This window comes from Marmota monax, unplaced genomic scaffold (genome assembly GCF_021218885.2).
Source record: "Marmota monax isolate L192 unplaced genomic scaffold, Marmota_monax_Labrador192_F-V1.1 WCK01_AAM20220418_F8-fsc00006, whole genome shotgun sequence".
NCBI lineage: Eukaryota > Metazoa > Chordata > Mammalia > Rodentia > Sciuridae > Marmota > Marmota monax.
In genome coordinates this window covers 9,577,356-9,588,445 of record NW_026693712.1, presented here as the reverse complement: position 1 = coordinate 9,588,445, position 11,090 = coordinate 9,577,356, and the positions used below count along the sequence as shown (strand labels likewise).

Genomic DNA, 11,090 nt, shown 5'->3' with positions numbered 1-11,090 from the left:
ATTTTTTTTTTCCTCTCCACTCTGCCACTTAACCACAACACATAATATGCTTAGGGACATGCCCCTGCTTAAAAGACCAATGCTCTTGTGTGTGGCAGGACAAAATCGGGAGGCCAGGCCCATCTCCCTTTTGACATGGCCTGCAAATAAGGTCAGGGCTTGTGCATCAGGAACCCAGATTGATCTGCTATGGAAATCACAGTGGTGTGTGTCCTGCATACTGCGTTCTTGTGTGCTAGAGGGAAGCCTGGAAACCGCATGAACTTGGCCCAGCTCCAGCCTCTCACTGGTCTTCAATTTCCCCCTTTATATAAAAAGAGGAGTTAGAGTAGACTGGGGATTTATGAATAGTTCGGGAAACCATGTGGTTCCGCCTCCTCAAAGCAACTGCTTTAACCCATCAGCTTCTGCAAAACCTACTTGGGAGAAATGTCTGTTTGCAAGAGAATAGGGGACAGGAATGTGTTGTACACCATCACAGAAACAAAGACATCAGTCCAGAATGTGGGACAGTGACCTCGCTTCTACATGAGTCACTGGAGAAGGAAAAGAGGAAAGAACCACTGTTGGTCACTGATAGAGACTTAGAGTCAGAACCACAGTACTGTGCGAGGTAGTGACATGAGTTGGCTCCATCATGTGACAGTCCCCCGTATATAGGTCTATCAGAACATCATCACCTTGAATAGAAGTCATTTTTATTTGTCAGTTCTACTTCAATAAAGCTGGGGAGAGGAAAACAGTAGAAAGAAAATTCGAGTTTGGACAATTAGCAGAAGCTTAGAGCAGACTTTTCAGCCATCTTTTTGCCAATTTCAACTTTCGTTTTCTTTTTGGTGCTGGGGATTGAACCACACTTTCATTTTCTTTTGCCTTTTTCAACACGGTTACTATAGCATGAATACTACTTGTACCAGGCAGGCATTGCTGACCCACCAGAGTGTACTTTGATTTGGTTTTAAAGAAATAATCTCTATTTTTAAACCGACAGAATGCCATGAATCGAAACTGAAGGTCTGCAATTAAGAATGATTTACCTTAACTTATTTATACACCTTGAAATCAATGGAAGATTCAAGAATACGTCTGTCTTCCTAAAATCTAGCAAGTATAAAGGAACACAGCAACTAAATTCAATGTGTGAAAATTGTTTGGGTCAGATTCAAGCAGATCAGCTCTCAAAGACATTTTTGTGACAATAGGGGAAGTTGATGAAGGGTTGTTGCCACAAGTTGGGTTCCCCAGGAAGCAGACTCTCAAAGGGATACTTGGACTGCAGGATGCTTAGTAAGGAAAGCCTGGCGATTTACCTGGGGAGAGGAAGGGAGGGGAGTGGTGATGGGAACTTATCAACAGCCTTGATGGACCCCGCGGGAGACCTGGAGCTAGAAAGGCCTTTCAGAGTTCCTCATGGTGGGTCAAGATGGCCAGGCTTCTCCAGCATGAGTCAGTCGCTGGGTATAGGGCACTCATTCCCCGCAGGCTGATTTCCGGAAATGCAAAGAGTATCCCTGTGCCTGAGGAGAACCCTGAAGGGGCTGGCGCTGAGGCTGTCGGCTGACAGCACTCACAGTTACTGGGGCTCCATGTCCAGTATTGAAGGACTTTGTCATTCAGGACTGGTCTGCACGGCTATCTCTGCGTACACGAGCTGTTCCTGTGCTATGTGTGAATCCCTGCTTATGCTGGAAAAATCCCTTAGTCCTTTCAAGATGTGTTGGAAGAGTGAAAAGATATGGAGTGAAAAGGTATGTCACATTTACCTTAAAGTATTTCAGCTAAGAAAAGAGAAAAAAAGAAATGTAAAAAGGAAGATGAAGTAAATGTAGCCAAATCTTGATATTCATATCCGGGTGATGGGTACCTGGGGATTCGATTTGTAATTTTCTTTTTTTTTAAATATTATTTTTAGATGCCTTTATTTTATTCATTTATTTATATATGCTGCTGAGAATCGAATCCAGTGACTCACACATGCTAGGCAAGCGCTCTACCGCTGAGCCACAACCCCAGCCCTCAATTTATAATTTTCTACTTTTGAGAGTAACCAAGAACTTGTATAATGAAACATTAAACAGAAGTATAAGAACAAAAATGACTCTATGCAAGCAGGTGAACCTGGAATCTAATTGATGTCTATGAAACTTAGAATATTGGTTTTAGCTTAATGGACAATTCTCAAGGCTAGAAAACAAAAATGTTCAAAACCCACTAGATGAGATGTAAATGGATTGTCCATCATCACTCAAATCCCGCGACGCTTTCACTTTTCAAGGTGTGTGACTTTCTGATGGCTTGGGTGACCTCTTTCCTTGAATAGATGGTGCCATTCTGACCAGCAGTGGCCGGAGGTGCTACTGGATGCAGCAGGACTTGGATGCAGGTGCACCCCCAGGGTTAGGATTCCCTGCAGGCTGGTTTCCGTAGGCTGCTGTAATCAGACAGGAAAGAGATCATGACAGATTAAAAGGAGGTTGCAGCTGGTCTGGTGGAACACACCTATAATCCCAGTGGCTTGGGAGCCTGAGGCAGGAGGATCATGAGTTCAAACCCAGCCTCAGCAACTTAGTGAGACCCTGTCTCTAAATACAATATAAAAACAGCTGGGGATGTGACTCAGTGGTTAAGCACTCTGGTTTGAGGCTGCAGTGGGCTTCCCCTTTGACCTGGTTTGTTCTAAGAGTTGAAAACTCAAGGGCTTTAGGACACCAACAGATAACCACACATGCAGAAGGCAAACCACATGTAAGTGGGTGGCACACACCTGAAATCCTAGCTACTTGGGAGGCTGAGACAGGAGAATCCCAAATTGAAGCCCAGCCTAGGCAACTTAGGGAGACCCTGTCTCAAAGAAATAGAAAGGACTGGGAATGTAGCTCAGTGGTAGAGCACCCCCTGGGTTCAATTCCCCAGTCCCCCCGCCCACCGCCACACACACACAAATAGGACAGAGATGATAACAAATGACGATCCACATTTGGCATTAATGTCTGGGAGACATGGGAGTCGGGGGGACTAGCAACTGTGACAAACTGGAGAGACCCACTCAGCTTCAATCACTTATGCAGAAATGAAAGGCTGATGTGGCCAGGCCTTGATCTTTTAAAAAGAAAAGCTGGAAATCTGTATTTTTAAATTTGAACTATCCAAATTTTAAAATATGGATGGGAGATTCACATTAAAAATAAAATGCAGGGGCTCAAGGCATAGCTCAGTGGTGGGGCACTCGCCTAGCCTGTGTAAGGTCCTGAAAGTCTTAAGCACTTCAAATACACACACACACACACACACACACACACACGTATATATTTGAAAAAAAAAATGCAGGCCACAAGTTCACACAAACCTGCCACAAGCTCAAAAGATAATTTATGCAAATTAGAGAAAAACACTTCTTCCTCCAGAGACTTTGCTGCCATTTTCTGGAAAACTGCAATAGCTGTAGGTATCTGTGATGACTGTGATGGGTAGGAGGCCCTCAGAGGTATGAAAAGAACAACTGGCAAAATCAACAGGGTGCCTCCATATTTGCAGCTGCCCATGTAGGATCATATCTCAGTGCCCAGAGCAGAGCAGAGCTGTGGATCTGACTGCGACCATGTGTAAGAGGGACAGAGTACAGATTGCACTCAGGGTGGGGCAGGGACTCAAAGCCAAGTCCTAGGAGGAGCTGATCAAAGAAATGACGAGTGGCAGTGTCACTGGGGAAGAGTTGGAGCAGACAAATCCCACTTGAAGCTGGATGGAAGCTTCAACAAAGAGGATCAGGTGAGTTCAAGGAAGACCTAACTGGCGCTGAGTGGGAGTCTCGTGTCAGGCACAGAGCCTCTGTAGTACGCACAGGCAGGATTCAGAAGGCTGGAAACATGGCCTCTAAAATCCCTTCCAACTGACCTTTCTAGATCTTTCCTTTGCCTTGGGGTGGGGTATCCATAGCCTCAGTCAGCCTCTCTAGCTGGGAGGCCTGGAGCCCCCTTGGCCTCCATCTGATAACCAGGCTCTGCCACTTAGCTGACAGTGACCACTGGCCTCAGTGCCCTCCTACACAGAATAGGGACAAAGCAGGTGCAGCAGGCTATGGATTCCTGTCCTTCCCTGGGCAGACCTTGCTGGGCCTCCTGCTGCTTCTGCTTCTCCTCCTCCAGCGCCTTCATCTTGGCCTCATATTCGTCAGCTAGCGCCTTCCACTCCTTGCGGTTGTTGGTGATCCCATCCAGCATGGGGGTGATCTCCTCATGGAAACGGGAGAATTCCTGGGACAGAGAGAGAATGAGCCTCTGGCCCAGAGGCCATGCCCCAGGGGCCCAGCCTGAGGTCAGGCACGGTTAGGAATGCAGGACACCAGAATGCGCTGTCTCTGGATGCAGGTGCGCCCACTGGGCCTCCCATCCACGGGATCCCATGATGCCTTTCCTCCCCAGGTAATGTGCTCTGCAGAGCCTTCCCTCACCAGGGTGTCTACGCCCTCCACAGCTCAGGGCCCCCTGCCTCTCTCCACCAGGAGCCCTCTGGGCACTCCAAGTCTCTGTTCCTCAGTGTCCTGTAACTGTGGGCTCTGACCCCCTAGGTAAATCAGACTCCCTATTGGACCCTCTCAGAGCACCCCTACCCCATTTTTTTGTTTTGTTTGGTTTGGTTTTGGTACCGGGGTTTGAACCCAGAGGCCCTAACCACTGAGCAACCTCCCCAGCCCTTTTTATATTTTATTTAGAGACAGGATCTCACTGAGTTGCTTAGAGCCTCACTTAGTTGCTAAAGCTGGCTTTGAACTTGCGACCCTCTGCCTCAGCCTCCCTAGCCACTGGAATTACAGTCATGCGCCGCAGCGCCCAGCTCCCAAAGCCCTTTCATATCATATCTCACTTGCTAGAAATGATTCCCCTGGCCTGCCTCACCCAGAGGCTGACACCTGGAGAGGGCAGGAACGTTACAGCCTCATCTCTTGGCGTGGCCCTGGTAGACCCCAGGGTCTGGGCCACAAAAATACTGTAAACATGTGCAGAATGCAATTGGGATTTTGAGATGTTGAGGTGACTCTTCAGGGTTCTTACAATGCTAAGGATAAAAAATGATGCTGTTGGGGCTGGAGTTGTAGCTCAGTGGTAGAGTGCTTGCCTAGAACATGTGAGGCACTAGGTTCAACCCTCAGCACCACTTACAAATAAATAAAGTTATCGTGTCCATATACAACTAACAAAATTTTTTTTTTTTAAAATGATGCTGTGAGCACAGCAAATTACAGTTCATGAAGCAGTTTATTTCCTTTGGTCCTGGGAAGATCCCAGGATGTGTAAGATCCACCACTCCTGCATGTATAGGGGAGGAAACATGCAGGCGGATGGAGTGGATTTCCCTGGTAAGGACACACTACAGCAGAGTCCCCGCCAGAGCCAGCTGAGCTCAGAGATGCCTGGGTAGGTGTTTAAGCTCTGCCACAAGCTCTGTGACCTCGGGCAGGTCATTTTCAGCCAGAAATTAGAACAGGAACTGTGCCTACCCTAAGGACAGCTGTGATTACGCAGGTAAAGCCCAGCCTCCCTCATTTCATCATAATACCGCTGGTAGGGCGAGTGTCAGCACACAGCCCTGTGGACCAGGGGCCCCGTGGGTTTGCATTGCACCAGAGGGTCACTCGGGCCCTCTGGGGGTATCTGCGCATCTCCTTCCTAGCAGAAGAGGGGCTGCTAACAGAGCCCAGAGCCCTGGACTACTGAGTCTGCCTCATGGCTGGGTCCAGGGAAGGTGGACCTGGCATTGCTCATCTCTAAACTCTGTCTCTTCACCTATCATGTCACCAAAATAAAAAAATTTAAAGGGTGTGGAGAGCAGAGGTGCATTTAAAAGCAGTGGGTTTCTAGAGGGAGACTTTAACCTTGAACAAAAAATCCAAGAAAAATTCTGGACTTTGGCCTGTCACATTCCCACCAGTTTAGGAGGCTATGTGTGTGCTCTTTCCTCTTCCCCTGTCTGAAACCAGGCTGAATCATCTGGCCCCCAAAAATTTACTGAACAACTAAGGTGTGCTAAGCTCCAGGCTCCAGCCTGGTGACACAATCACCCTGTCCCTCTAGAGCTGCTCTGAGGTCCAAATGCCACTGGAGATGGAAAGCACTTCGTGAAGTATCCCCCCTGGTTACCTTGCTGTGTTTATTATCCCTGAAGTCTTAGGGATCCCAGGCTTAACAAAGACATCTATCTGGGTTTGAGGAAGCCCAGGGCCTACCTTGTAGACAAAGGTGCACACAAAGTCAATGAAGCCGACTTGAAGCTTAGGGAGTTCATCCGCCTTGTTTCTGTCCATCATGGGCTGTCAGGGGGAGAAAGAGTTAACAGCACTGGGCAGTAAGAGCCCACGCTACCTAATGAAGCATTCTTGCTAAAAAGAAATAAATAGGGAGGGGGGAAGATCTTCACACTAGATATTATGATAAGGTGGATGTTTTCCCCTTTAATATGCATTTACTTTCTGAAAAATACTCAACAAATGTCTCCCCTCCAAATAAATAAATAAATAGTAAAAAGTTAAACAGAATTTAAATCCTAAACTCACCAAGTTTTCAGATCTGACTAGCACTTTGCAAGAAATAAGAGGGAATAGGGACCACGTCAAATAATACCCTAAGGGTAAAATCTATAAAATCCAGAATGTAGGAAACTACACAACAAAAGACCTATGGTCTTCAATAAGTAAAGGTCATAAAAAAAAAAAAGCCAGGGAGCAGGTAGGAATGGAGAACCTACTATTGATTTAAAAGAGACTTAATAGACATAATAACTGGGGACAGTCTGTTCCTTGACTGGGTCCTGATTTGAACAAATCAACTGAATTCTTTTTCTCAATCAAGAAAAAAGAGCAGAGATTGAGGATTGGATGATATTAAAGTATAATTATTAATCTTGTGAGTGTGGTGAGGATATTGTGGTTATATGCATGTATGCATGTTTTTGTCTATATTATGATTATACACATTATTATTTTTAGTACCAAGGATTGAACCCAGAGGCACTTAACACTGAGCCATATCCCCAGCCCTTTTTAAATATTTTATTTAGAAGGAGCTTTCACTGAATTGCTGAGGGCCTCACTAAGTTGCTGAGGCTGACTTTGAACTTGAGATCCTCCTGCCTCAGCCTCCCCAGCCACTAGGATTACAGGCAGGCACCACTGCTCCCAGCAAGAACCGCAACTCTTTTTGGCCCTCAAGGCTCCCATTCATGACCCTACCTGTTCCTCTTGCTCTCTCCTATGGGAGGCCCCTCACCCCTACACACTCTTGGTTTAGTTGGTTCCCCATGAGTGATTTGTCCCCCTCCTCTCCAAACTCTCCTCTACTTCGGAGCTCTGCCCTCAGGGTCTTTGAGACACCCTGTATCTGGCCTCCCAGGAAGCCAGCTGACTGTCCCAGCCAAGGGAACTTTCAAGTGTGTCAGGCTCACAGCTTCACGAAGTCTTCCCTTGTTCACTCTGCACTGTCAGCACCGGCCCAGGGGAGGTGGACCCCTACACTGTTGGCACTGAAAGAGTGACAAGACTCTAAGTCGTGGTGTCCACTTCTCAGGCTCTGTGCAGCTGAGTGAGCTAAGGACACTTGCACCAGAACAAGGTCCTCCAATAGGAGGGCTCATCAGAGCACATATTGCTAGCTGCCCCCCCGCCCAGCTTCTGGAAGGAAGGCCTGTGAATCTGCATCTCTAATCTGTTCTCAGGCAATGAGGTTGAGGGCCATCAGGGACCCTCTGGGCGCCGTGCATTAGGGTAAGGTCATGCATCTCTATGCCAGGGGTTATGTCTTTGGGTCAGGATGAGATCACACGTGTCTAGCAATCAGCCAACGTCCCCTGTCTACTCACAATGGGACTCTGCTGCAGCACTGTGCGCTCCAGGTCGCCTTGCTCCCAGAACTCCGCTGCCACCAGCAGAGCCACCTGCAACAGATAGACACTGTCACACACACACACTCCAGGTCAGAGCCCCAACCCCAATCCTGTCCCTGCTTCCACCCCACTTGTGTTTCCAACTTAGCAACAAAGATAAACCCACCCCTGCCCTGCCACCCCCACTTTTTATTGTCACTGGAAAAAACAGAAAGCAAATTCCTCAGTCTTGGCAGAGGCGGCTGGAGCAAAGGTGCATGAACTCTGGGTCAGACTTGAGAGACTCCAGGCCTCATTACCTGCTGTCAGCAGGATGGGCTCCCCGCCTCTGGGTCAAGAGGGGCCCATACCTTGCTCTGCACCTCCCAGGGCTTGGTGATGGCTGAGAGATCACAGGCTGTCATCATCATGGCCCTGGGCACACAGGGGAGTTCCATCAGATCAAGGCAATTTCAGGCTGCATGTATGGGTAATTCACTGCTCTCTCTTTCTCTGTCCCCCAATAGTAGGTGACTTCACCCTGTTGTGAGGACAGAGCTCACTTCCCTATTGGGTCTTGGGTCAGGCATTGAAGTCAGACAGAGGTTTTATTCCTGCCTCTTGGTTATCAGAGATTTGACATTAAACCAGGAAACCAAGCTCCCTAAGCCTGTCTGATGATAATGGTAGTTCCCTCACAGGGTAAGTATGACATTAAATGAGACGATATATGTAAAAATCTCTGTGTAGTGCCCAGACACCGTATGTGCACAATAAAAACATATTGTGTTTTTTCTATGCACTGGGCACCATTCTAAGCACTGAATAACTATCAATTTAATTTTATTTTACTTTGTGGGGGTGGTATCAGAGACTGAACTCAGGGGCACGCGACCAGTGAGCCACATATTCATCCCTATTTTGTATTTTATTTAGAGACAGGGTCTCACTGAGTTGCTAAACACCTTGTTTTTGCTGAGGCTGGCTTTGAACTGGTGATCCTCCTGTCTCAGGCTCCTGAGCCGCTGGGATTATAGGTGTGCCCCACCACACAGGTCCATCAATTTCATTTAAATCTCATCACACCTGCAGAATCCCTCTCCCTGGCTGAGCATAAAGAGCAATGTTTCTCAATTTTTTTTCTCATTTCTGTCCCCTGCCCTAACTGCCAAAAATCCTTTTTAGATATATATATATATTTAAATTGCCCTCACAGTGAACTCTTTTATGTGTGTGTTGTGTGTGTTGCTGGGGATTGAACCCAGGGCCTTGTGCATGTGAGACGAACACTCTACCAACTGAGCTATATCCCCAGCCCTATGAACTCTTAATTCCACAGATACAGTGTATATCTGCTCAGACAGCCACAGACCATTGTAACATCTAAGATCTTCCCCTCTTCCCCTCAAGAACCACCTTTGGCTCCACCAGAGGCTATGCACCCCTGTTGAATAGGCATGGGGTAGAGAGCAGTAGGACCGGCAGAGCAAGGGCCCTGTGTGTGAAGGAGAGCAGAACGGGATGGGGTGGGAGAAAGGGTCCCGAGGTGAACTCTCAGCAGAGTTTCTCACTGATGGAAAGGTGGACAGGTGTTCCGACATTGGTGGAGAGAACATAAAATGAAAGGGAGGGGAGAGAAACAAAGAATCGGAGCACGAGGTGGGGCAGAGATTTGAGAAGGCATTTCAGAGAAGATAATCCAGGGCCACGTGGTGTGTACCCTGTATCTGGTAAGCAGTGGAGGGTATGAGAAGGTTCGGAGCCTACCACCACTTCCTCAGAGCTGCGCCGTAAGAAGGAGTGTTGGGAGCCCACAGAGGAAGGAGTCGAAAGGAGAAAGTGGGAAAGAAGGAGGGAGCAGCAACCCAGGCAGCAGCAGGAGGGCTACAGGGCTGACCTGCAGCAGCCCCTGTCTGCAGCAGGGAGTGCCATAGGTGAGACCTGCAGGCCGGGCAGGAGCAGAGGAGAGGGAACAGTTAAAGGAGGCTGGAGCTCTGGATTTAACTTGCTGCTTGAGTGATTTTGCAATCAATCAGCTGAACCTGGCACATTTCACAGAGGCTAGTCTGGGAGGCTGTAAGAAAAAAGTCACTCATCAAGTATTAAGAAGTTTAAATAAAATCTTTAATTACATTAGCCTCAAAAATTCACATAATTCTTTAAGCTTTCAGAAATGCAAACATTTAGAAACACCTTCATGCTTTAGAGTGACAGCAGAATACATGGCCTATGCTTAGGGTCATGTGTCATGGACATGTGAAGCTCACTAGCAACTAGATTAAATCAATCATGCTCAGCCATGCATGCAAAAGTCTCTGTCTTCCTGTAACTGTCATTGTTCACATATTAAGTTTAAGGATGTGGCTTTAGGGGAGCATTGGATGTTTGTTTTCCTTGACAAAAGAGATCACATGAAAAACACTCCCAGAGGTGGGGAAACGCACCCAACTGTTTTATAGACAGAGATTCAGTGTGTGCAGAGGGTTGGGGGCAGATACCTAGGTGCCAGAACAGCAAATCAGAAACCTCAGGCCCTAAAGACAGGCATTACATTCATGGCAGCACCATCGCTGAACATGAACTGGAGCCCTGGGAGCTAGGCTGGGCATGAATGAGAGGTGTGGAGGAGCTCAAAGTCACCGAAAAGAAAAAATCCAAAGGTGAGAGCCACTGGCTCAGCCCGGAGGGCATCTAGGAGATGACAGTAGAGCAGGAACTTGGGGGTGCATAGGAGCTCATAGATACAGATTGAAGCTCAAGTCTCCCCAAATTCATATAAAATTCCTAACCCCCAATGTGATGGTATTAGGAAGCGGGATCTTTGAAGATAATTCGTTTTAGATGAGGTCATGAGGGTCGAGACCTCATGATGGATTAGTGCTCATATAAGAAGAGAAAGAAACCTCAGAGCTTCCTCTTCCTGCCACGTGAGGGTACAGTCAGAGGCAGCTGTCTGCAGCTAGGAAGCCCTCAGCAAAAGCCAACTCTGGCCAGGCACGGTGGTGCCATGTCTGTAATCCTACCAACTCGGGAGGCTGAGGCAGGAGCATTGCAAGTTCAAAGGCAGTCTCAGCAATTTAGCAAGGCCCTACGCAACTAGTAAGGCCCTGTCTCAAAACAGAAAAATGAAAAGGCTGGAGGTATGGCTCAGGGGTAGAGCATCCCTGGGTTCAATCCCCAGCAACCTCCCCCAACCCCGGAAAAAAAAAACAACAGCAACAGAAGAACCAATTCAG

General features: G+C 47.5%; 1 protein-coding gene across 2 annotated transcripts in view; it reads right to left on the bottom strand.

Moving 5' to 3' along the window:
- Positions 1–686: 686 nt before the first annotated feature.
- The window catches only part of Pde6a (phosphodiesterase 6A), a 71,673-nt gene continuing 61,269 nt past the window's right edge, over positions 687–11,090 (bottom strand). For both annotated transcript variants that reach the window (XM_046460247.2, XM_058584226.1), the window contains 5 exons: positions 8,226–8,289; positions 7,852–7,926; positions 6,224–6,307; positions 4,106–4,253; positions 687–2,431 (listed from right to left, as the gene is read on the bottom strand). In XM_046460247.2, the coding sequence (XP_046316203.1) occupies positions 2,355–2,431; positions 4,106–4,253; positions 6,224–6,307; positions 7,852–7,926; positions 8,226–8,289 (448 nt within the window). In that variant the 3' untranslated portion in view covers positions 687–2,354. The remainder of the gene's footprint in view (positions 2,432–4,105; positions 4,254–6,223; positions 6,308–7,851; positions 7,927–8,225; positions 8,290–11,090) is intronic.